Raw genomic sequence first — 25,466 nt, 5'->3', positions numbered from 1 at the left:
TGGGCTTGAAGTAATTTTATTAATCTCCTTGTTATGATTAACACAGAAATTGATGACAATTTGCTAAGTGGCAGTTTTTAGGAAATGGAGGGAGGGCGGAGAGACACGATGGAAGGTTTGTTCCTATCAACCGTCCACCCAGTGCGGGCGGGTGAAAGCATGAACCACACACCAAAGCCTGAGTCAGCCCAAGCATTCCTTCCCTCGGGCCGTTCACAAAAGGAGGAAAACATCACAGCGAGCTTCTCCGGCTCTCAGACTAGCATCCTTCTCCCGGCCGCGTGCGCCTGCCAGAGCACAGCGGCCCAAATCCATCGTGACTTGCTTGGACTTTTGAGTTCTCCCGAGGCGATCCAAAATATTTATTGCTTCGTGTTCTCAAGTAATTGGAAAAGGCTCAGAAAAAGGAACGAAGTGCATTGAATACCAAAATTTCTCTTCAAAAACGTTCTGTCGCCAGTTACAATGAAGCATAGTTCTATCAGAGACGTTGGCTGCGTAATTCTGAAATCAAACGAAGACTCCGCAAATCACTAACACCGAGAACATGGCTTCTACATAAAACCTCGAGAGGGGCGAGACCGTGGCTGGGAAGGTCAGCCAGGAGAGGGGTCGGGGAGCCCATGGGGGGCTCTGGGGCCGCGCATGCTCTGGACGCCCCCAGCCACCCACCTAGCAGGTCAACGGATCGGAGTGAACAGTCTCCTCCTTTCCTCCCCTGCTCCTGCAGATTCTGGCTCCACAGACGCGGTGGCCACTGAGGCACTGCTGCCACAGCCAGGAGGGGACCTCCGCCACGTGTCCCACCAGAGCTTCACAGAGTGGCCCAGAGATTTAGTAGCCTTCTGTTAGATTTCTTTTACAGATTCTCAGCCTCCTGAGATATCTTTTACATATCAGGCAGTATGTGGTCCATTTTATTCCTATGATTTACCTCCGCGGACCTCTCAAGGGCATCTAGAGTAAGACATTCTGTTTCAAGATACTGTTTTGGGATACTGAGGCTACTGAGAAAAAAGTGCTTTAAAACTTGCTATTTCTACCTGGAAGGAAGAAAAATCATCTTAAACCAGAGACTGCTGGTGCCTGTGGTGATCAGCACAAGGGGCTCCCTGCTCCCACCAGGGCCTCCAAAAGTCCTCTCGGTGGGGGACAGAGCGCCTTACCCCTTACATGAGTGCACACAGTCCCCTGCCTTGTAGTCTAGTCGCCCGGGGAGCCAGGATGCTACAGGTGCCAGAGGCCTCTTGTCCAGGCCTCAGCTGGCCCCGTGTCTCCTCTCTCTGCCCCCTGGCCTCGCTGACCCAGCGGGGTGAGTAGGACCATGGAGACAGTTCTGCCTTTATCAGGGGAGGGGGCAACATCACCTCCGGCCTTGAACTGATGGTTGGAATGGGTAGTACAGGGGCAGTGACATGTTTCAGTCCACGGAGGCCGTCAGAAATGGCTCGTAATCCTGGTCTTGTGCCCACTTAGCTATATGCAGCCAAAAGAGGAGACTCCAAAATCAGAGAAGTGGTCAGCTGGAATGACCCAGAGCTGCAGATTCTCGAGCCGGCATGCAGCCCACTACTCCAGCCTGCATTTCAGTCTCATTAGCTTGGTGTTAGGCAGCTTACGCACTTACCAGGAACACATTCCTAGAGCAAATCTTGAAACAGATGAAGGAACAGGAAAATGACAGAAAGCAATTCATTTACACGATCCCTAGAGAAACATCACTGAAATGCAGCAAGTCGGAGACCATCCACTGACAACAAATTTACAACAAAAACGGGATTATAATTTTCCTGAACTTTGGATAATCTTCAAATTTCTCAAGGTACCACCTAAAATCAGACACACAAAAAAAAAAACACACTAAGAAAAGGAAATGATTTTGTCACTTTTCATTATGCAGGAGTACAGAGATTTTTAAAAGTAGTAATAAAAAGTTAGGCATTTCAGGTACACAGTTTGATTCTGCCTGTGTCATGAAAGCAGGATTCTTGCTGGCCACGAAGGTTACTGGCGTGTGAGGGTGCCGATCAACGCAGCGGGGGGGCAAGGTCTGCAGACCCCGGGAGCATGCAGACTGGGGCAGAGGACCGGCACTTGTGGTGACTCAGATTCCCGCAGGAAGTCTCCCCAGGAGAGGACGGTGCCTCCAGACCGGGGTGGGGGAGATGTGCACCCAGCCACGCGCCCGGGGGCTCTCAGACAAAGCTGGGAGAACGAAATGGGACCCTGCTCTCGGAACAAACAGGTATTTTCAGTTTTGATATGAATGACACCAGCCAGGCTGACGCCCGTTGGTTCCGCGGGTACTGGCTGGCTGGGGAGGGTGGCGGCTAAGTGGATGGAGTGAAAACTTCAAGTAACTTGAGGAGATGGAGAAATGGGCAGAAGAGAAGGAGTTTCCATAAACACAGCAGATAAACTCACGGTGGAAAGCGACTATTTGTTTACAGGGCAGAAACAGGTGGCAACAGCCAGCAGCCAGGGAATCGGCAAAATCTGCCCGTTTCAGGTAAGTTTCACACTCCGTCTGCAAACGGGGAGCCCCAGCGTGTCTGCCTGCTGGGTGCGCTTTCAATGGCCGGAAAGCCACCAAATGGGAAGCTGATGGGTGGACTCTGGAGCAAGCGTCACTTCTGTCGCGAGGCCACGGTCACAGCCCTTCTCTTCCACATCAGTGACCTGCCTGGAGGCAAGGGCGCCTGCCTCTCAGCGTGGGACGCTCACGACTGCAACGCCAAGTACGAGGAAAGGTGCCACATGCTCTCTGGTTACAGAGGTTCATGCGGGCCTGTGCCACCGTTTGCACATGTCCCCCGCCCCCTCAAATTCATATGTTAAACACCTAGTGCCTAATATGTGGCAGTATTAGGGGGTGGGGCCTTTGGGAGGTGGAGCCTTCAGGAATGGGATCCTGTCCTCCGGTCCGATAAAAAAGCCCCCCCACCCCCCACCCCCATCACGTGAGGGCACAGAGAGACGGTACCCTCCGCAACCCAGAGTGGCCTTCACCACAACTGCACCATCCTGGCCCCTGACCCCAGGCCTCTGGCCTCTAGATCTGCGAGAAATCTACGTTATTTAGAAGCCGAATGGACCAGGCCTGCCAGGACCCGGGACCTCCAGCAGCGCCACGCACTGCGCACGGGAGCAAAGGGCCGTTCAAAATCCGCGAAACCAGGGCAGCGAGGCCCACGCGCGCCCACGGGATTGTCGCATGAGCGGCTGAGCTCCGTAGGACGTCGGACTGCGTCAGACTTTTCTCCCCCGATGAGGACGGACGGGTTTGTCAAATCTGTTAAATTCATCTCACAGAAACCATCATATAGAAATAAAATTTACTTTGTTAAAATGATTCAGCTTCTCTCATTCGCGTACATCCCTGGGATCTTAAATCCACCTCGAGAGACTGTATCTTAAGATATATAGACGTGCGTAGGTATCAGTCTTTTTAAAGGGAGGGCAGCACCATTTCTACTCTTTTTCTCCCTTGTTGTTCTGTCCCTAGAATCGAAGGTGTCGCTTAGGTGACACTGACATGAATTTTTTGTCTTGATTTTATTCTCGCTGAGCCTGAACTAGGGTGAAAAGTGAGGTGCCCCTGACGAAGGGATGCCCACTGCATCACATTTGGCGTCTACTGTTATTCTTTAAAGCATTGACTGTTTTTCCGGCTCACAAACAGCCAAAGTGTCCCCAAGCTCCTCTCGAAGAAGTCTTCCCCTGGTGGACACAGGCCACTGACAAGACAGCAAGCGTCCTGCAAGTGCTCACAAGTCATGTCATCTGTTAAAGTCTGGTGATGGGAGCTGTGAGAGGGAGGAAGTCTTTCATAAACATATTCTGGTGTGTCCTTATATGTTTAGGTCATTATGCCATCTGTCATAGTGTCTTGAAGACGTGCTGACTTCATTTTTCTAAGTGACATTAAATTTAATGGCATGAGGGCACCTGGGCGGCTCAAAGTCCAACTTCGACTCAGGTCATGATCTCATGGTTGGTGGGTTCGAGCCCCGAGTTGGGCTCTGTGCTGACAGCTCGGAGCCTGGAGCCTGCTTCGGATTCTGTGCCTCCCTCTCTCTCTGTCCCTCCCCTGTTTGCAGTCTCTCTCTCTCTCTCTCTCTCAAAAATAAATAAACATTAAAAAAAAAAACTTACTGGGGAAACACTGCATATTTCCTTATTTTATTTCAACAGAGTCCCTTCTCCAAGGCTGCCCTCGACGGCTGGCCTCCAACTTGCAGGACTTTGGTGTGAACAAGCAAACATCTGCACACAGGCTATCACACTTGGCGGGACGCAGCAGAAGCTTGGGCACCAAGAACGTCACTCCACTAATGAGCACGGCTGCTAGGGGCTGGCGGGGAAGAGAACGGTATGAAAACAGCCGTCTTCCTAATTCCTTGACATTCTGCCCTCAAAACAGTTTGCTAGCAACTCGGCACAGCTGACCCGATGTTTCCGACCTAGAGCTTAATTATCGGTAAATTATCTGTGAATTTAAATCCCTCACATCTAATTATAGAAATAAATTCGTTTAGTAAAATACTGCTTTGAGAACATTATAATAAATCAAATACAGTGCTCGGAAGGGCCCCATGGATTGTTTTCTTTTAGTTTAATTAGCTGGGTTCATTGGATTATTAAAGGAAAAAAAAAGGATAGCTTTTATTTTGTCCTCAGCTTATAAATCCAACATTTCTGAACATACTGCCACTAAGCTGAATTCATTAGTTTTTCAGCAATTAAAATCGGGTTTGCACTGACATCAATGTAAGTAGCGAATGAATGAAAAAGAGCCCTTTCAACTCATGAAGCTTTCCGCCAAGAATACATTTGGGTTTTTAGTACCCTAGACTTTCATTTGGAAAATGAAATGATTTATTTCTGTTTCTATATGTTTCCTATTCAAATGTTGAAGAGAGATTTTCCTGTTTTCATTTGAGAAAACATCTTTACAACTGACTTGGCATGCTCTTTGTTCAATCTTCCTCTGATCCAATTTCTTAAAATATCAGTATTATCTCATGTGCTTCTACTATTAGAAACTAGCCAATGTTTGCTTCTTACTGTCTAATGTAACAAACGTTCGAGAATAGCATCTTCCTCCAGAGGTGATGCTACTCATGAGAAGGTGGTCTCGGGCCCCTGCCAGAGGAGAAGGAGGGAGGGGAGGAGGGGGAGGAGGGGGGGAGGAGGAGGAGGGGGAGGAAGGGGAGGGGGAGGAGGAGGAGGGGGAGGAGAAGGGGGAGCAGGGTGGGGAGGAGGGAGGAGGAGGGAGGAGGGAGGAGGAGGGGGGAGGAGGGAGGAGGAGGGGGGAGGAGGGAGGAGGAGGGGGGAGGAAGAGAAGGAGGGAGAGGAGGAGGAAGGGAAAGGAGGAGGAAGGGAAGAGGAGGAAGGGGAGGAGGAGGAAGGAGGAGGGGAGGGGGGAAGAGGAGGAACAAGGAGGGGAGGAGGGGAGGAGGGGAGGAGAGGTCCCCAGCAACACAGGACCATCAGACTGGGCCAAGATCCACTGACTGTTGTGGTCACTGTTATTTTTCTACGAGATGCTTTCTACGAAAGACGCATTCTGCATCAGCACGAGATCTGAAGGTATCCTGGTGTGGCATCATCGGCAGAGGAGGAAGGAGGGCTTCAAAACTCATACGTGTTGCCTTCAGTTCTGGCCCAATTGATTTTAAATGGCTGAAAGGCTGGTGTCCCATTTCCTGGGGCTTCTGTAACAAAGGACCACACCCTGGGGGGCTTCAAGCAACAGGAATGTATTCTCTCCCAGGTCTGGAGGCCAGAAGTCTGAGGTGGAGCGGTGGGCAGGACTGTCCTCCCTCCCAAGCTCTGCCTCTTCCAGCTTCCGGCTTCTGGCAGCCTCAGTTCGTGGTGTCAGCGCATCCCCTGCCTGCACCCTCCCATGGCCGTCCACGTGTGTCTTCACGTGACCTCTTTGTGTGCGTGTCCTGACTTCCCTCCTGGTAAAGTCACCAGTCCTACTCCAGTGTCACCTCCCCTTAACGAATTACATCTGTGACGACCCCTATTGCCAAATAAGGTCACTCTCGTGGGGTTAGGATGGCAACCTATTTTGGGGAAGGGGACACACAGCTCAAGCCATCATAGAAAATCATCCTGTTTTCGGCCACTTTTCACAGTGTGTCCCCCTCCTGAGCCCTCCATGGTGGGGGCTCTTCTCTGCCCCCGTCCTTCTCAGCAGCTCTGGATGAAGACGGGTCCTGGGCCCAGGTCCCTGCTGACGGTATGGGGCACAACGGAGCACCTGGCCACGTGGGGTAGTGCTCCTACGATCTCAACTCGCATGCTTCTGGGGTAATGTCCACAAATATTAGCTAAACCGACAGTCCGGTTCTGCCCGTTCTCATCAGTGTCTCCGGTAATAATCCTCTGCATCTTTAAATACGTGGTGAGCCTGGAAAGAAACCTGGGAATTCTGACTCTAAAAAGTCTGTGTGTTTTCCACTATGCCATGATACCAATCTATTCTTCTGTTGGCTTTTTCCTTCTTCCTCATTCCCAAGCGGTGACAAACGCCATGAAGGAAGACAACATTGCATCTCTACGGATGCCTGCCAGCATCAAAGGCCTCCAGGAAATGTTTTTGGGTGAATGAAGCCAGGGAAGCAGGGCAGCGCCCTGTCTAGCTCGGAGGGCACGAGCGATCGACGTGGGCACCAGGGTGAGTGCCTGTGCCTATTTCCATCATCGCTGTGGCACCAGGGGAAGGCCCGAGATCTCTCCCTTCTAATCTTTTGTTTTGTTTTGTTGAGAGAGAGAGAGGGAGAGAGAGAAAGAACCTCAAGCAGGCTCCACACTCAGTGGAGAGCCAGACATGGGGCTCAATCCCATGACCCTGGGATCCTGACCTGACATCAAGAGTCGGATGCTCAACCAACTGAGCCAACCAGGCGCCCCCCGAGATGTCTCCCTTCCAAGAAGCCTGAGGCTTCGTTCACGGAGCCTCATCTCTTCACGTGTTGGACGGACAAGGCGCTCCCTAAGTTCACGTCAGCTTTAACAGCCTTGGACCGTTTTATATGCGTTCCTGTTGGTCAAATGGTGACAGGCCCTTCTGGGGACTGGATAGAGGTTATGGCCCTGCACTTTGGAAAACAACGTGATTTCGAGGGTGCACAGAGCCCGGGAGCCTGACAGGGACCATGGGGCTGCAGGGCACAGGACGCTTGTGTGAAGGAGCCGGGTGCATGGCCAAGTCAGGCTTCCTGAGCACGGCACTCCTCTGCGCCCTGTCCCTGGCGGTCAGCATTCTCCACCGTAAACCGCGGGTTCCCAGTCAGACCGCGGGTCCCCTGCCTGACATTTCACTTGACTATCAGGCCCAGTGGCAAAAATTCGAGGAGGCTCAGAGTAGGGGCGGAGCAAACAATGATGCTGACATGTACCTGTCGGTCCCTCGGAACAGGTTCCTCTTGGGACGTGTGCGTGGTTTTGTGCTTGGTCGGCTAACCCACGGTATACGCTAGGCTTTGGCAATTCAAATGCACATTAACATTTCAAAGATAGAACCTGAAAATTGTTAGAATGAGACCCGAGAACAGACGCAATGTGCCAAGAGTGTTTTAGAACTTACTGGTGATGCTGCTGTGCTCGGGAGACTAAAATACAGAAGGTAAAGGCCGCGAAGGCCCCGCCTTGAACGGACCAGCTGGCCAGGGCGTAGCCACACCACTCGACCACCTCCCCAAAGTAGTTGGCTGCTGTTACGTATTCAAATAAGCCTCCTGCAAAGACACACAGGCAAGTGGGACGTTTCCGACAACGTGATACGTTACTGACCTACGAGGCAGCAGTGGATACGTACCTGGAGAACATAAATCCAACTCCGGGAAAAACAACTCAGAGAATTTGCGTGAATGAAACACCCAACATTACTAGTTTTACTGTCTCATATCACACTTTCTGGTGGCATAAACCTGTATGAATAGCTATGCATTTATCTGAATATAAAAAACTACCCTTTTAAAATCCCTTCACTAGTTCATGAATCACACTGGTAACACCCAAGTAAACACAGGGAACATAGGATAACAATTAACGAACCAGCTTAAGAAGACGGACCTGTACAGGGCCCTGGACCAAAAGTGGAAGAAAATAATAATTTCTAAGGGCAGATTCCTTCCTTCCGTCCTTCGTTCATTCCCTCCTCAATGTTCACAGACTCTTCAGTCTACATCACAGACCAGGCCCTGCTCTAGGTGCTCGGGGTGAACCAGGACAAGACCCTGCCTCCTGTTCTAGAACATTAAACCCCAACGTGATGCACGAGGAAAGCGTGGCATACAGCAGGAGGTGGGCCGTGAGGAGGACCAGAGCAGGTGAGAGGGGCCAGAAGTCAGACTGGGGGTGGAGACAGTCCTGGTCATGGGCCCTTGGCATTTTAGTTTTACTTCCTGAGTATTTAACGTTTCTCAGTTTCAGAAGCTGTCTTGCTTTCTGTCTTGTATCTACTTAGTTCTTTCTATCGTATATTAGTCCTTTCCTCATAATTTCAATCCCTCTTAGTTATTAAACAATTAAGTAATCACTTTATGATCTGTTTCTATTAACTCTAAGATCTCGTGGTAGCACATGTTCTCGTGGGTTCTGCCACTTTTGAGTGTGGCCCTTACTGTGTGGCATGTGGTCCATCGGGCTCCCTGAGGCGTGGGTTAAAGGCAGGTCCCCTCAGGGATCTGGGCTTGTACAGGCTACGTGCATGAGGCACCACCTCCCTAGGGTCACGTGGGTCCTAATTCATGGCTTGAGGTGCACGTTTGGGCCACAAACCTACGTGAGGGCCGCTGGTGGTTATGGACTCTCACGAGACGTGCCCTGGCCTCCAACATTCACCCAGGTTTCGCCCTCTCGATGATTATTACTTCCTTTCCATCATCCTACCACGTGGATGCATTTTAAAAGATGGAAAAAAAAACACCTTTACCAAATGATTTTAATTGTTTGCGGAGAGAGGACTGGTTGTCTAGTCTATGCTGTCGCACAGATAGGACTAGTTTCCTTTTTCCTTAATAACCGTTCAGTTAGCCAGAATCTGATAAAACAACGGTCATAGTGATTGCTATCAATAATTGTGACTCATGTCAAAAACCTGCGGCCAATACTATGCTTTAGTTATTGGATCCTGACAAAACTGCAACAGCAAGGCATCGTGTGAAATGACTTGAGAATCAGTTCTCCATTTTTCAGGACGTACCCCTTGGTATTTTATATCCAGTCTCCCCTGGTTTCCGGAGATTCCTCAGGATATGGTCGGAATGGATGTTTATCAGCATGCCTATTAACCATAAGCAGAAACCTAAAGATAAGAAAATACATAAGAGTATTATGACCAATAAACTACGAAATTCACAAACCCAAGCCTGAATGAACGGTGTTACTATAATCTGTTCTATTCATTATTAGCAAACCACGTTAGCCACAAAGGACAGTAAAAATCATTATAATTAATATGATGTTTCATTTAGAAAAATAATTTATACAGCACTGTTGTTAGGTCTGCTAAATAGAGTTCTGTTTTTCATTAAAAAAATTTTTTTAACATTTATTTATTTGTGAGAGACAGAGAGAGAGCAAGAGTTGGGAAGGGGCAGAAAGAGAGGGAGACACAGAATCCGAAGCAGACTCCGGGCTCTGAGCTGCCGGCACAGAGCCCGACATGGGGCTCGAACTCAGGAAGTGTGAGATCATGACCTGAGCCGAGGTCGGACCCTCAACCGACGGAGCCACCCAGGTGCCCCTAGAGCTCTGTTTTTCTAATACCACTACTGTGTAATCGAACCTGCCCTAAACACGTGGACCTCGTGACCCACGTCTAAGGGCTGGCATGCTTGGACATGACCTAGGACCCCGGCACAGGGCTCCTTTCCAGGGAGAGGTAGCGTCACCATCCGTGGGGCGGCCCACAAGATTCACTCGGTCCTCGCGGAAAACACGTGCAGTGTGGCCGGCCTCCTCGTGTGGCACACGCTGCCCCCGCCCCCCGACGGGCTAGCTGCACACGGGCTCCCGGGGTGGTGGTTCCCTGTAGCTCGTTTCCAGCACTCCGCTTTTCTTTCTCTATAGCCCTGTTGGAACAGGTTCCTGCACATCCACGGCCTCGCCTGCCACCCCCCTGCCCACTCGCCAGTCACACCCCCAGGTCTCCTCATGTGCCCCAGCTCCCCACACCATCCTCTGCTGCTGGCTCCACGGCTCTCCCTGGACATCCAGTAGCGTCCTGGGTGTTTCCTCGCTGGCTCTGAAAAGCCTTCAGAGGTTGTTCATCACTTAAAAAGGAGATTTATTGGGGCGCCTGGGTGGCTCAGTCGGTTAGGCGTCTGAGTTCAGCTCAGGTCATGATCTCGCGGTCCGTGGGCTCAAGCCCCACGTCGGGCTCTGTGCTGACAGCTCGGAGCCCGGAGCCTGCTTCGGATTCTGCGTGTCCCTCTCTCTCTGCTCCTCCCTGACTCATGCTGTCTCTCTCTGTCTCTCAAAAATAAAATAAAAACATTAAAAACAATTAAAAAAAAAGGAGATTTATTAGTATCACGTGTCTTCATTCCAACAAGAAGAGGTAAAATGCCCAATAGTGTTTTAGAAAAGGAATAACTTGGGGCGCCTGGGTGGCTCAGTCGGTTAAGCGGCCGACTTCGGCTCAGGTCACGATCTCACGGTCCGTGAGTTTGAGCCCCGCATCAGGCTCTGTGCTGACGGCTCAGAGCCTAGAGCCTGCTTCGGATTCTGTGTCTCCCTCTCTCTGACCCTCCCCCATTCATGCTCTGTCTCTCTCTGTCTCAAAAATAAACGTTAAAAAAAATTTTTAGAAAAGGAATAACTTGACTTAGTTTGATCACCCTCTGACACTAGAGAATGCGAAGGTGGGACGGTGCTTATTGGTGGAGTTCAAGTCATTGTCAAGGAAACATACGACTGGAGTAGCCTGGTCAGTAATGAGTCCCCAGTCATCCCAGTGGCATGGAATCATCTGTCAGTTACAACAGGGACACGTGACACATTCTGGTCCACAGCCAGGACCAGAAAATTTCTGGAATTTTCTGGAAAATTTCTTCCTTCCGATTTCACCAATTGTAGGCAGGTTTTTCTACAGAGTTCATACCAAATTTTGCAATATGTATTATAAGTCACTTACTAGAGCCATAAATTTGTAGTCGATTCGATACCTGTCTTGCATTTCAGTATGTCACCTCCAGGTAACCTGTCCCGCAGTTTGTGGTTCCAGAAAGAATTATGTTCTCACAATTCCATGTTTGACTTTATTTCTCTTCTCGGAGATAAGCTCCCTTTATCACCCAGGTTGGTAAAGAAAGCCAGTATTTGCGCTCATCTAAGCTACACATTTAACTCTGCTTTTAGGAATCATGAAGTCTTCGTATGTAATCTTTTACGTTAACCACTTTCACTGCTCTGAAAAACTTTCTGTTAGGATATTACTATTATTGCTATTTGCTTAGTTCTTCATGGTAAGAATCATAAATGCTGCTAAATATTCACGTCATTTCATGTTTATCTCCTTACAAAAACTATAAACTCTATGAAATAAATATAACACCAAAAAAGTAGCCCTGTTTGTTTCCCAACCGGTATATATTTTTTTCATTTCTGATTCCTTCTGTTCAACGGTAGAGAAGCTGAGAGGTTTGCATACAATTTAGTGGAGTCTTTAATTTTAGACCAGCTTCGGCGACACCTGCAGGTGATGGGGTCTGTCTGCCCTGCTATTGCAAACGACACTGAAATTCACATACCAAGAGGATTCTTTGCTTTGCCGTGGTTCATCAAAAGTAGCCAAACAACTCATCACAGAAATGATTTGCGGGAAAAACTCAAATAAACGTTTAAAGCCCGTATCCCTTCGTTAAAACTTCCCTTCCCTTGTCCCTCACCGCCTGCTCTGGGGGCACCAGGACAGTGAAATGGTTGAACCCCGGGCTCCGCTATTTACTCAGTTTAGATCTTGAGCAGGTGTTTAGCCATCGGATCGTCCCTGTGCGTGTGAAAGGACCCTAATCTCTGCCCTTTCAGGAACGTGGGGTGGCAGGAAGCATGTGTGTGGCCCCTGGCAGAGAGCAGGATCTTCTCCACAGGGCGACCACAGCGACCACAGCCCATTCTTCCTCCTTCTCTTGCTGGTTGGGGCAGACGGAAATCAGGTAGTCAAATGGCAGGTGAGGCAAGGAAGCATCTGGGGGCACTGCACCCACAACATAACGTGGGTCTGGCATTTCGTGGAGGCACAGGCTTGTGGAGCTGCCGAGCCCCTTGGGGACTCTCTTGCCCATCCTTCATCTGGCAGGGGGTGGGGGGGTGGGCACATGCCCACGGCCATGATGCCCAGGCATGATGAGCGAGAATTTCAACTCACAGAAAAAAATACGATCAGAAACATAAACAGGCCTCGTCATCAACAAAGCAGCGCCCCCGCGTGAGGCTCTCCATGATCAGACATTCACGCAGACAGAGGCCAGCGGACAGGGGAAGGCCGTGTCACGGGGCTGGAGCCGGGAGCCACGGGGCGCTCTGAAACTTAGAAGCAATCTCCTTATACACAAGAGCCTCGAGAGGGCGTATTCTTTCACACGCTTGCAAATCTTTTTGACTGCTGCTGTTCTATTTTCCTTTTGGCTCAGAACTTACGAGGTTATAATTAGGACTTGAAAACGTACGGTAATTTACATTCACCGATAAGGACGGTAAAAAATTGAAAACTTCGCAAACCTACGAGTTTATTCAAGTTAGTATAATCAGAAAACTCTTCCTGCCTCGTTGGAAGGCGGCCCGGTCTGACTTCTTCTCGTGTTCTGGAGGAAACCGTGGGAAGCTTGATATGACAACTCTGTTGGATGACATGGCCAGTTAGCGTCCACGCCCCACAGTCGTAGTCTGCTGTTCTCTCTGCTGGAGCCTGTTGCCCGCTGCTATTTTCAGGCTCACTTTAGGGACAGGTATCTGTGCTTTTAGTGCCAAGAGGGCGATGGTACCAGGCATTTGTGTCACAGGCTGCTGCTGGGACCGCCTGACTCTCCCTCCGGCGCTCGGCCTTCCTGCCGCCAGGTCATGGACCGTCACAGACTTTTCTGTCGCTCAACAAGTGTGGGCTTTCTATCTAGGAGCCACCGGGACGTTATAATCCGAGTTATGACTCGAACCATGGAGTGCATCACCGGGGCGACACTCACCTAGTAGAAATCGGGGATCAGTGACCCAGTCATCCGCATACACCGCATACTGACTCAAATATCTGCTCTGCAAGTAGCCGTTATAGACACAGAACATGAACGCCAACGTACACGTGTACAGGGGCATCGGCTTTCCTCCTCGGATCAGAAGCGGGAAAATCAAGGACCTTAGGAAACATGAAACAGAAACAAATTTAAATAAAACACAGACCGATGGTCCAGAACATCATTTCCGCAATTCTCTTTAAAGTCTTGGGTTTTTCATCTTGCTTCCTTCCTTGTACACAAGTCATCGTCAGTACTACTGGTCCTCGTTTACTGTGTTCAAAGCAGAATTGCTCAATCAAGAATTCACCATGTTCCAGTAATGCTCATCATGGTGCGCAAACTCAGGATTCTAATGATACAGGATGGGAAACAGACATGCTGAGAGAGAACCGAAGGCTTCCACAGGCTCTCGGAATGTGCACGATCCTCCCTTGCTCTAGTCTGAGCAGTGGGGTGTGGGGACACCATCATGTCATCAGTCAGCACAGTGGCTGTATTCAGTGAGCACTCACCACCTCACTCACAGCACTCAGAGACGCCCGCACAGGAAACACCATTACACCTTCTTGGTGGGGGCGGGGGGGAGGGTAGGGAGATAGAACGGACTCACAGCGGTTAAGCAATCGGTCCAAGGTCACAGAGCTCAAGTGTAAACCCAGGTAACTCAAAGGCCACATTCCTCTGTTCCAGCACACTACTGAAAGTTTAGGGAGAGAAAACGTAAGGACAAGAAAGTGACCCTTGTGAAGAAAAGAGGAGGCGATGCTGGAGTGTGAATTCCTTCTGTAACATCAACACGTAATACACTGAAAGGGGCCGTCACTACACATCCCACGGGCCTTAAGAGGATAGTAAAGAACTGTCATCTACAACTTTATGCCAATAAATGTGACTATCCGGACAGCATACACAAAATCCTTAAAAGGCACAGGCGACCAAAGCTGACCCAAGGAGAAATCGACAGGCTGAATAGCCATCTCTTAAGGAAAGAAACGGAAGCAGACTTAGGAAGTTCTAACAGGCACAACTGGAGTCAGGGGAGGGGGATGGCTTCGGAAAGGCACAGGGACATTGACGGGAAGGCAGCCGTTCTGTATCTTGAATGTGGCGGTGATTACACGCGGTGTACAATCCTCAAAATTGACCAAACCACAACATGGCCACGGTCACTTGCTTGGGTCCTGCCTGGGGCTGCTCACCAGCTAGGCCTGCAGACCCGGGGACGGGGGGAGGGGCTGGGGGGGCACGCGGTCTGTGGTGCGGCGTCTCGAGCCTCACCTGTCCGTGTCCCTGCCCGGAGCGCCGCAAACCCCCGTGTGGCGGCATTCTGAGTGCCGCCTGTGTCCCTGTACCGCACACCTTATTCTCTTACCAGCGCGCACGTGTCCCACACAGACAGGGAAGAGGGCCCTTCGTGCTCGGGACGCACGGTGGATGGTGGCCAAGTTTATTACTGCTCTGGACAGCAAAGCGGTGTGTGGTTCGCGATGACACCTGGGCTCCCCCGGGAGACCACACCAGATGTTGGCACGACGGGACTAAGAGGTCACCGCCGCGTTGTCCCCGACACACGGGAAAGTGACGGTCAGAAGAAAACGGAGAATTGGAAACAGAAACACGTGACACAATTTTACAGAAGAAATGCAAATGAGGCCGGAAGCACCGAAGCTGCCCGGCGCCCCTTCGGTTAGCCGAGGAAAGCCGCGTGCCAGCCCCGAGCTCACCGCCTGCGGCCAAGAAGCACGTTCAGATGGCAGAATGGTGTGCTGCGTGGGATCGCCCTTCGGTGAGGACGGCTGCTCCAGGAGTCTGGACGCCAGGAGTGAAGTTCAGCAAACTGTCCAAAATCAAGGCCAACGTTTGAGCGAGCCGTCTTCCTGGTCCCGGGTGTCGCCCGTACCGCTGAGCGGTGGGGGCCGAGGCCGAGTTGGCTCTAAATGGTCCTTCAGCAGCGACTGATGGTGACAGTGCCTCCGCCATTGAGGAAACACTGACTCGGTACAACCCGTGGTGGGATCTGCTAGGGTGTTGTAGCTGCTGGGGGTGGAAACGAACTTGGCAGACTTACACAGCCCGTGCCAAGGTCAGGTGTTGAAAGCCACCCTCTGGATCAGCAGGTACTTTGCCTCCCCCCTGCCTCCCGGCAAAATCTATTGCGTGTGACTGAATTAACAGTGCCAGCAGTGAACCTGATGGTCCCTCCTTGGACCTAACCACCATTTTCAGTTCAGAGCCAAGACTGAACGTTTTCTTTATGAGAAAAATGGCCCTCGACCACTATTACTGCGTTTCGAAGGGCTCTGGAAATGAGCCTTTTTTGCTGCAGAGTTGATAGTGTTCCTCAGGGAATTCGACCTAAAATTATAAGGCAAAATACCACTTTTGTGCAAAACCTATGCTATGTTAGTCACTTCAGCAAACACGGACGTTGTCTGAACCACAGGTCATGCCAGACTACTTTCTGTGCCGTTGGAATCAAAACCGGCAGTGAGATCTCCATTCTCACAGAGACTTGAAATGGATGTGATTTCTCAGCTCAAACCAGAGCTTAGAAATCCAGTGTGTTTTGAACATTTCAAAACGTATTTCACTGTATAATTGAGGAGCTGCCACCAGCCAAGTGGAAGAGACTCATCTACGATGTAATGACGCATGGAAGGGCAAACCTCGGCAGAAGAATCTAGAATTCGGAAGGACAACCCTCGGCAGAAGAGTCTAGAATTCGGAAGGACAACCCTCGGCAGAAGAGTCTAGAATTCGGAAGGACAACCCTCGGCAGAAGAGTCTAGAATTCGGAAGGACAACCCTCGGCAGAAGAGTCTAGAATTCGGAAGGACAACCCTCGGCAGAAGAGTCTAGAATTCGGAAGGACAACCCTCGGCAGAAGAGTCTAGAATTCGGAAGGACAACCCTCGGCAGAAGAGTCTAGAATTCGGAAGGACAACCCTCGGCAGAAGAGTCTAGAATTCGGAAGGACAACCCTCGGCAGAAGAGTCTAGAATTCGGAAGGACAACCCTCGGCAGAAGAGTCTAGAATTCCGGAGATGCCTTTCGAGCAATCTGAATACATTAAATTAAAATCAGAAACTTGTCGGGGCGCCTGGGTGGCTCAGTCAGGTAAGTGTGATTTCACCTCTTGATTTTGTCTCAGGTCAGGATCTCATGGTCATGGGATCGAGTCCCGTGTCGGGCTCCATGCTGAGCGTGGAACCTGCTTAAGATTCTCCCCCTCCCTCTCTCTATGCCCCTCTCCCCCCTGCTCGTGTGCACTCACTCTCTAAATAAATAAATACATAAATAAAGTGAGGAACTTGTAGACCGAAATTAATATTTGGTAGAACCCACACACGTGAAGACATTTTCAAAGCTAAAGTCTCATTGCCCATCAGCAGTAAGGGGTGAATGCTTACTGTGGGTATTGGGAAGCATGCACACTGACTCTGAGGCCAAAAAAGGGAATGTGACCCCTCCCCCCCACCAAATAAAGAATTCCATGCTTCCCATCACACCTGTGTTACAAAAATTACACTAAGGTAACAGAGTGTGAATTTTACAAGTATACATACGTCTTGTGAAATATCTCTTTCTCAATACCCCTTACTTTGTCCCTTGGTCCATAAAGCTTAGAAAAAGCACTATCTGGCCCTTTCCAAAAAAGCAGTTTGACCTCCAACTGAAATGAAAATAGGAGTTACACTCTGGAAACGTCACTTTGCCTTCCTCAGAAAGCTCGCTTCCTCCACACCCCAGGACTCAGGTTGCAGGCAGCCAGCCCCTTGGGTCTGGGGTCCGTCTGGGCCACGAGGTGGGGACAGCACGCCTGTGTCCTCAGCTACGCAATGGGAGAGAGAGTCACACTGATCTGCTCCAGAGAGTGTCCTGGGGGAGCCCAGAAAGGACGTGCGTAAAGGACCCGGGGAGAGGATTCACTTCTCTCTAGTCTCAAAGAAGGTGAATTTCAGAAAAGTGGCAAGGACTGGAAATAGGGCCTCAGAAAGGTCGACACAGACCTCTCCTGTTTCTCTCTTATCTCTGCCCTTGAGGGAACAGCAGTGACCCGGACGTCCACAGGCCTGGCCATAAAACCACCGAGGTCAGGAGAACACGTTGGCTCAGGCGATGCGGCCTATGCTTTCAGACCTCAGGCGGGGAGATAACATCTTCCTTCCCCCCTCCCCCCACCTTCCGAAAGGCTCCGTGCACCAGCGTGGGTCAAGTGCTCCTGGCCCCGAGGTCTTCAGATGCAACGCACCTTCCCAGGCGAACCACTCTGCTCGATCTTGGTAGTTTTTGGATTGTCTTTCTCCTTTTAGGCTATTCCTTTCAGCTTTACTTCTTTTGCCTTGGAAGTCCATACAGCATGTCAGAAAGGGTTTCCTTTGTTTTAAATAAACGTTTATTCATTTTTGAAGTGGGGAGCAGAGGATCTGAAGCAGGCTCTGCACTGTCAGCACAGGGTCCGATGTGGGACTCGAACTCATGAACCTCAAGATCATGACCTGAGCCAAAGTCAGACCCTTAGCCGACTGAGCCACCCAGGGGCCCCTAAAGGGTTTCTTTGAATTGGGCCCACTAGGAACCAAAATGGTGGGTGGGTGCGGGGGCTTCTGGGCATGAATTTTATCCGAACCTTCATCTAGTCTCTAGAGGGACAAGGGCAAACCAAGGGTTGCAGTGGACCCGAGGCACTTGTCGCGAGCCGGTGCTCTGGAGCCCAGGCCGCCTCGGTGATGACAGGCCCGCGCGTCAATAGCCCTTCTCACGTGGTGTCTCATCTGCGCGCACAAGCACCCTTCCGCACGGAACCGTGGGGAATGAACACTACCCCTCTTCGAGAAGAGGTGTGAAGTCAGAAATTGAAAATCCCCGAACACCGAAATCATCTGCAAGACAAACTGTGACGTGCTCAGACTTAAAAATACTTTATTTCGGTAATGTGTTACACAAATCCACGTTCGGTTCTGATAATGAGCTAAAGGATATGAAACGGTAAGGTCCCAGGGAGCTACAAAGAGATTCTGTTTTCCAACTCGTCAGATGGAGTGTGGGACTGAATCTGATGCTTTGTTCTCCACCATGTTACAATATCCTATTTATCTTCTTTCTTTCTGTCCCGTGTAAAGAAACAGTACTTACTTTCCATCAAGTTGTGTTTAGCCCCGGAAACGTGCACATCTCTGTGGCTGTCGGGCCACCAGGGCTGTGGGACACGTCTGACGAGGGGGCTGGACAGGGAGCTTTCAGAATCTGTGGGGCTCCTGTCTGTCTCCCACTTGGGCGAGTTTACAGGCTTGGGCATAGAGCATGATGTACGTGTTTCTCACCGTTCCCAGTGAAACGTTCCTAGTAACTCCTAAACCTATACAACGTGCTTTTTTTTTTTTTTAACTTTTCAAACCTGTTACTATTACCCTATTTAACAGATTGGGACCCGGGGGGCTCAGAGGAGCACGGTGACTTCGGTGACAGACCCACTCAGGCAATGTCACCTTCCCAGGTGTTCTATCTGCTGCATCCACAGGACACACTGAGAAGCAGGACTGGGGTGCCAGGGCCGTCCTTGCCTGGCCACCCCGCGGCACATGACATGGTCGTTTTCATTAAGTGTTTCTACTGAGCCAGAAGGACACTGCCGTTATTATACTGATTGACAAAGGGAGGGGGTAACAAGATTGTGTGTTTATGCCTGTATACATCCTTACTGCTTTGAAAAGACAACCCCAAACCTCCTAAAGACAATGGCAGACGGGGGAAAAGGATACACTAGAATTCTGTCAGCGTTTTAAGTGATGCAATTTCACGTGGTTTTTAATCGCTTCCTTCGATTCTAAGTCTTCTACGAGGAGCACATACTTCGACTGCAGGTTTATTTGCATGTGATACCAGCATGGATTGCAAGTCCCGGCCCCTCATACATATGGAACAGACCAGAAGAGTAAGAGGGAGAGAAGGCTTCCCAGGCTGAAGGTCTGTGATCGCCATCGGAAGAGCTCAGGGAGGATCGGGCAAAATTAACTACAAGTAGACACGCAGGGTGTCTGCAGGCAAGTTCCCGGATGTTAAGGAAAACAGAAAGTATTCTGTAAACACCTGGGAAGGGAAATGGATTACCAACAAGAACAAAGGTCACCAAAGCTAGCCCGTGTCACTGTGCTTGCTGCACAGTGGTGACCAGAGCTCCGTGCTCCTCGCCCTCTCAAGCCCTGTGCTGCATGGAGTGTTTTCTTGGGCTACGAGCCAGAGAGACTGAGGCCGTACGAAACCCAACTCACTGGTCAGTAACTCCACACCCGTGTGCTAGGTGTGGTCTGCTCGGAGGGAGAAATACCTGAGGGGAAGCATCCCCATCAGACGTCAACACTTGGGCAACAACTTGGAATCACGATCCTTTAAACTTTTAAGGTACGATTTTCAGGTTTCTAAAATGTTAAATGTTTCTTTTAGGACATAGTTATTTACTATTTTAATAGTTTTAAAGTTTTATTGATTTGTTCATTTGAAGAGAGAGAATCCCAAGCAGACTCCGTGCTGCCAGCCGGGAGCCTGACGGGGGTCTCAAACCCACAAAACTTGAGAGCATGACCCGAGCCAAAATCAAGAGTCAGACGCTTAACCGATGGAGCCACCGGGACGCCCCTGATTTTCAGGTTTCCGAATCCAGATATGAGCTGTGGGACCACGTAATTCACAAACTGAACTATGAGAATTATCTCCTAAAATGTTTTCCCACCAAACTGGAATAACAACATGTAGTTATTTTTGCAAAGAGAAACAGCATGTTCATCCAGCAAGTGATTTGACTCTCGAAATAAAAGCAATTGGACATCATGTCCCAGGTACAACAAAACACCCCTTTTGGTGATTTGGCAGCCATTTAGGTAACGGTCGACTTAATCATTTTAGACGTTTAAAACTGAGAATGGTTGTTAATTTTAATAACAGGCTGTCACCACTTTTTTTCTCAACAATTCGACGTCACTGAATTCTACAGCACCTCCAAGATGTGGATCAGTTCCTGTTTGGGTTTTTTTTTTGTTTTGTTTTCCCCTCTGTAACACTCTTTTGCAACGAACTGCACAGATCCCTATAAGGCCACATACTTAATTAAGCTCTGTGCGCTTTTAAGGCAAGGTTACAGACACGATGAATATTTCACTACCTGTAATTCTATACTTTTGTATAAAAGGTTTTTTTCTCTCAAATTATTTGCGTCCACAAGGCGAGGGCCAGGGGTTCGGTGTTTCCCCCACCTCCAGTGTTTCCTGACATCTTCTAACATCACACACACCATATGCCACGTTTATTTACTTATTTTTTAAATGTGTATTTATTTTTGAGAAAGAAAGAGAGACAGAGTGCCAGCTGGAGAGGGCAGGGAGAGAGAGAGACACAGAATCTGAAGCAGGCTCCAGGCTCTGAGCTGTCAGCACAGAGCCCGACGCGGGGCTCGAACCCACAAACCATAAGATCATGACCTGAGCCAAAGCTGGATGCTTAACCGACTGAGTCACCCAGGTGCCCCACCATATGCCACATTTAAAAGTGAGGCTAGGGCCTGGCTCTCCCCAAGGGGCCACCAGCAGAACAGAACAGGAGAAAGGATGAGTCGATGTAGGTGAGATTCTTTGGGGATCATAATCAGGGGTTAACAACAGAATCAAGGTCCTGCAAGGTCAGATCTGGCTGGGCACAGACCTTGGGGGAGGGTGTTAGGATGACGAGGGCCTTGTGGGCATCTGGAAGTCTGCCCTCCGGGGGCCATCCAGCTCTCTCCCTCTGCCTCAGGGTAAAGGTGGTCACTGGGGCCTCGGTGGTCACCAGCACCATGTGCTCAAGTGGGACTTCCTGACAACGGTTAAACGGGCAAGCGAATGAATGAATCCAGCAACTCCCTCATTCACTAACTCACTGCCACGTGGGAAGCGGAAGTTCATGAGCAAGGGCAGCCTTCAGCTCAGTGAATACTGAAAAAACCTGCTTGGCAGGAGAGAGAGCAGCAGAACAGGAGGGCCGAGGGCAGTCTAGGGAGCCATACCGAGGGACTCTGCAGACGCACGGATGCTTGGTGAGTGACCGCAGGGAACCACTGCCAATGGCCAGCACGCGCTTGCCTGCAGGACCCCAGGCACCGCTCCACGCACAGCAAAACCAAGGGTGGTGTGAGAAGATACCACCCGAGCCCTCAAGGACCCAGAAGCCCTGTGATCGGTGTGGGAGCTCAGTGCAGACGGGATTCAGGTGCACACTGTAACCATCCAGGGCTGTGGGACTGTGCTGTCTGCCACGGATTAAAAATGCACCTACAAATGTCCTTTCCTGCCCATGGGGGAAGTGCTCAGGGCCCCGGGACGTTCTTTCCCACACCTATCCCCTCTTCCCCTCCTTCTCTGACTCTTCTGCCAAAAAGATCCTGTAGATTCTTCTGTCTTGCGTTCCTGCACTCCTTAAGGAAGTATCTTGTCTCTACATCCCCAGTAATGAGTATAGTGCCAGGTATGTTAATCAATCTTCAGAAACGTGTGCCGAATAAATGCATGAAGACACATGGGCTGCCCTTCTCCCGTAAGCAAACACCCCCTCTCCCACTGACAGTGGGAAAGCCTCTGCACCTGCCTTCGGTCCTCCCCACTCCTTCAAGTGGCTAGAACTTCCCTGGGGCAGGGCCCTGCCTCCCTCCTGGGTGATCTCAGAGCTCAGCATAGGGCCTCCGCAGCTCACAGAGTGTCTGGTCTTCCTCAGTCCTGTGTCCTGGGCAGGGCCCCGTGCAAATGGCGGGGTTGCACAAATGCTGGCTGGGTTGGCCGGATGCTTTACAACAAGTGCTAAATGCTGTTTGCGTTTCTGTTCGGAGCTCTCGCTTAGGTCAAATGACAGTTTAATAAATTAGTTGCTTGAGTTGAATGGAAAATGTTGATCTTCCCTATTTGTAAACAAATGTCCCAAAACCCACAGGCTATAGATGTACTATAACATGTAGGACTTGAAAATATGGGCTCTGTGCTGACAGGTCAGAGCCTGGAGCCTGCTTCAGAGTCTGTGTCTCCCTCTCTCTGCCCTTCCCTGGCTCGTGCTCTCTCTCATGCTCTCTCTCTCTCTCTCAAATAAACTTAAAAACAAAGTTGGGGGGGGGGGTCGGGGTGTGCTCAGGAGGCTCAGTCAGTTAAGCATCTGACTTCAGCTCAGGTCATGATCTCACTGCTCATGAGTTCGAGTCCCGCATCGGGCTCTGTACTGACAGCTCAGAGCCTGGAGCCTGCTTAGGATTCTGTGTCTCCTTCTCTCTGCCCCTCCCCTGTTCATGCTCTGTCTCTGCCTCTTTCTCTCAAAAATAAATGAACTTTAGAAAGAAAAGAAAAAAAAAAAGAAAAAGAAATAGCCCAGCTGGTTAAAAACCCATGCCTGACCTAGCAAATTCTCTGGAGTCGTTTTTAAAACCACTGTTTTTGGAATCAGGGCTTAGTCTCAACACCCTCTTGTCCAATAGCCTCCGGTAAAACACCTGAATTCTGAGTCTCAGTGGCCTCCCCTATCTGAATGGTCTAGTCAAGCTCTGTCATGCTCAAGGTGACTCTGGCCCTGGGGGAAGCTGCATTCAACCAGTCTCCCACTACAGTGAGCTCAGAAACAATTAAACATAACGTTTTAAGTTAAAAAGCTCAACACAGGCTTTCAAAGTTCTGTAAAGTGTTCCCTTTACACATTTTCAGTGTCACGTCTTCAGAAACTTCTTGTTGGTACTTGAGACTGGCCACAGGCATCCACGAGCAATATCTGGAGTACATGTACATGTGCCCATCTGCACAGGGATATGGAACGGGGTTGCTAACTGTCTACTGAGCATTTAGATTTGCCAGCACTGTGCAGGCATTTTATGGAGTTGTCTTTATTTAAATGCATGCCGGTCCTGCGGGCTGGCACCATCACTGTGCCCATTTCATTGATGGGAAACCTGGTGCAGAACAGCTTTGTAACTTATCCCACGTCCCCCGGTGATGTGGTTGGGATTTGACCCGACCACATAGCAGTCTGACCCCAGAACTTGCTTTTGGCCATTAGAAAAATGGACAGACACGTGTTCCAGCATGTTTATGGAGAAACGTAGACAGACATGAGAACTGTACCGACGTTCAAATTGCAATAATGCTCAAACATGTTACAAAAGAAAACTAGCAGTCGGACGACAATTTTGCTTATGGGAATAATCGTGGAGAGTCAGGAACACAGGACTCAGAAAGCCTCTGTTGAACATTTGACTCTGCCTGTTTAAAGCACCTGCATAAACGCAGATGGGGAACACACTGAACCAGGGACTCCTGAAGCGAGAATAGTCCGGAAGAGGGGCACATACGGATGCTTCCTTTTTCCTATTTATCAAGTGGGTGTTGTGAGGTGGGACCCAAAATCAGAGAGGTCAAGTCAACTGCCCCCAGTTACAGAGTAAGTGAACCCAGCTCTCTCAGATGCCGAGAACATCCTTTTAAACTGTGCAGCTGTTTGAAGTCTGAATGAAAATTAAAAAAAAAAATTAATGTTTATTTTTGAGAGAGAGATATCGCGAGATCGCTAGTAGGGGACAGATAGGGAGAGGGGGAGACACGGAATCCGAAGCAGGCTCCAGGCTCTGAGCTGTCAGCACAGACACCAATGTGGGGCTCGAACTCATGGACCGTGATCATGACCTGAGCCGAAGTTGGACGCTCAACCGAGACACCCAGGTGCCCCTGAATGAAAAATTTTAAATTTTGAGTTGAAACTTTTGTTCAGCCATTTGTTTTAGCTGTGTAAAAGTCAACACTTAAGAGCTGGAAAGAGCCCCAACTTACTGGGAGACCTGAAGATTTCAGGCACAGCCATTTTAAATTACCAAAACATTTGGAAATCCCCTTAAAGATTTTATGTCTTTAAGGTCATTGGCTGGAAAGCTACTCCCACAGTCTTGGGACCCCTTGCACAATGTAGGGGTGAAGGTCTCTGCACATGATGCTTCAAGTGCATGCAGTCCATGTATGGTAAAGGGGGTATCACCAAGCATGCAGTTCTAGAAAACTAGGCTTCCAGCTTGCAGGTGATCACTTGGCTAGATAAAAACAGCTCCACCCACTACAATGAGACCAAAATGGAAAAAGCACAAAAAGGAGCCAAAAACCATTGCTTGAGATAATTTGAGGTCATCTGCATTCACCTTTGGGTCAGAGAATCTCGTCTTCATAGAAGAGAACACGGACCAGTCTTACCGTGTAACACACCCATTTCTCGACCAAAGTTTTGCAAAACCAAAACCAAAACCAAAAAAGCCCTTCTCTTCTTTCCAGTCCTCTTCCCTTTCCAGTCCTCTCTACCCGTCTCCCCCACTCTCCCAGACTAACAGCGCTAAAGGAACCGTCCGCACGCACCGGGGAAGGAGCTGGAAGATGCGGGGTAGAGGGCGAGGGCAGCAGGGACGGAGAGGGGGTCCAGGCGCCCGAGAGGACACCGGGGAGGGGACAGCAGGGAGACGGCACGGGAGGGCGAGCGGAGAGGTACGGCAGGGAGGGTCGGGGAAGGAGGCACCGGGCGGAGGAAGGAAGGGACGGGGACCAGTGAGGAGGGGACCCCGGGAGAGGGCGCCGGGGCTGGCACAGGCGGCGAGCCGGGCGGAGGGGCGCGGGCCGGCCGGCGGTTACCGTTGCGCGTAGTGGACGAGGAACATGGCCAGGAGGACGCGGTTGGGCGCGTGGCGGAGGCGCTCGGCAGCCGTGCGGGCGCACACCCAGAGCGGCACGGCCAGCGAGGGCAGCTCCTGCAGCGCCCAGGCGGCCCGCGCCGGCACGCGGCAGGCGGGGCGCGGAGACGCGTAGCGCCCGTAGGCCGAGCGCACCAGCTTCAGCAGCACGGAGCCCAGCAAGCCCAGCGCGCACTCCAGGTAGGCGAGCGCGTCCAGGTGGGAGCCCTCGGCCGGCTCCATCGCGGGGGACAGCGGGCGCGCCCCATGGCCCGGCGTCCGCGCCGGGCAACTTATAGGGCGGCGGCGAGGGGGCGGGAGGTGCGGTTACCTGAGGCCGGCGCGGGCCGCAGACGCCGGGCGCCGAGCCCCACCTCCGCCCCCCGCGGCCCGGAGGGCAGGCGCCCTGCTCCGGCAGGTGGGACTGGACGCACCGCGCCCGAAAGGCCCCGCCCCCGCGGCCGGCTCCCCGCCCCTCGCCGCTCTGCGCACGCGCGACCGCGGGCTGTCCGCGG

General features: G+C 50.7%; 1 protein-coding gene across 1 annotated transcript; it reads right to left on the bottom strand.

Moving 5' to 3' along the window:
• SRD5A1 (steroid 5 alpha-reductase 1) lies at positions 1 to 25,264 on the bottom strand. Its single transcript, XM_019450822.2, has 5 exons — positions 24,914 to 25,264; positions 13,203 to 13,369; positions 9,221 to 9,322; positions 7,601 to 7,751; positions 1 to 1,829 (listed from the first exon to the last, which is right to left on the bottom strand). Exons 1-5 carry the CDS (start codon positions 25,192 to 25,194, stop codon positions 1,763 to 1,765), a joined length of 768 nt encoding a protein of 255 aa, XP_019306367.1. The 5' UTR covers positions 25,195 to 25,264; the 3' UTR covers positions 1 to 1,762.
• Positions 25,265 to 25,466: the final 202 nt, after the last annotated feature.

This window comes from Panthera pardus, unplaced genomic scaffold (genome assembly GCF_024362965.1).
Source record: "Panthera pardus isolate Hobbes unplaced genomic scaffold, ASM2436296v1 HiC_scaffold_2, whole genome shotgun sequence".
NCBI lineage: Eukaryota > Metazoa > Chordata > Mammalia > Carnivora > Felidae > Panthera > Panthera pardus.
This window is presented reverse-complemented; position numbering and strand designations above follow the sequence as displayed.

Coding starts and splice junctions, on each gene's coding strand:
- SRD5A1 (XM_019450822.2), bottom strand. CDS start 25,194: ATGGAGCCGGCCGAGGGCTCCCACCTGGACGCGCTCGCCTACCTGGAG. Junction 9,323..13,202: donor TGATCCCCGATTTCTACTAG/GTGAGTGTCGCC, acceptor TCTTATCTTTAG/GTTTCTGCTTATGGTTAATA. Junction 7,752..9,220: donor TGGATATAAAATACCAAGGG/GTACGTCCTGAA, acceptor GTGTCTTTGCAG/GAGGCTTATTTGAATACGTA.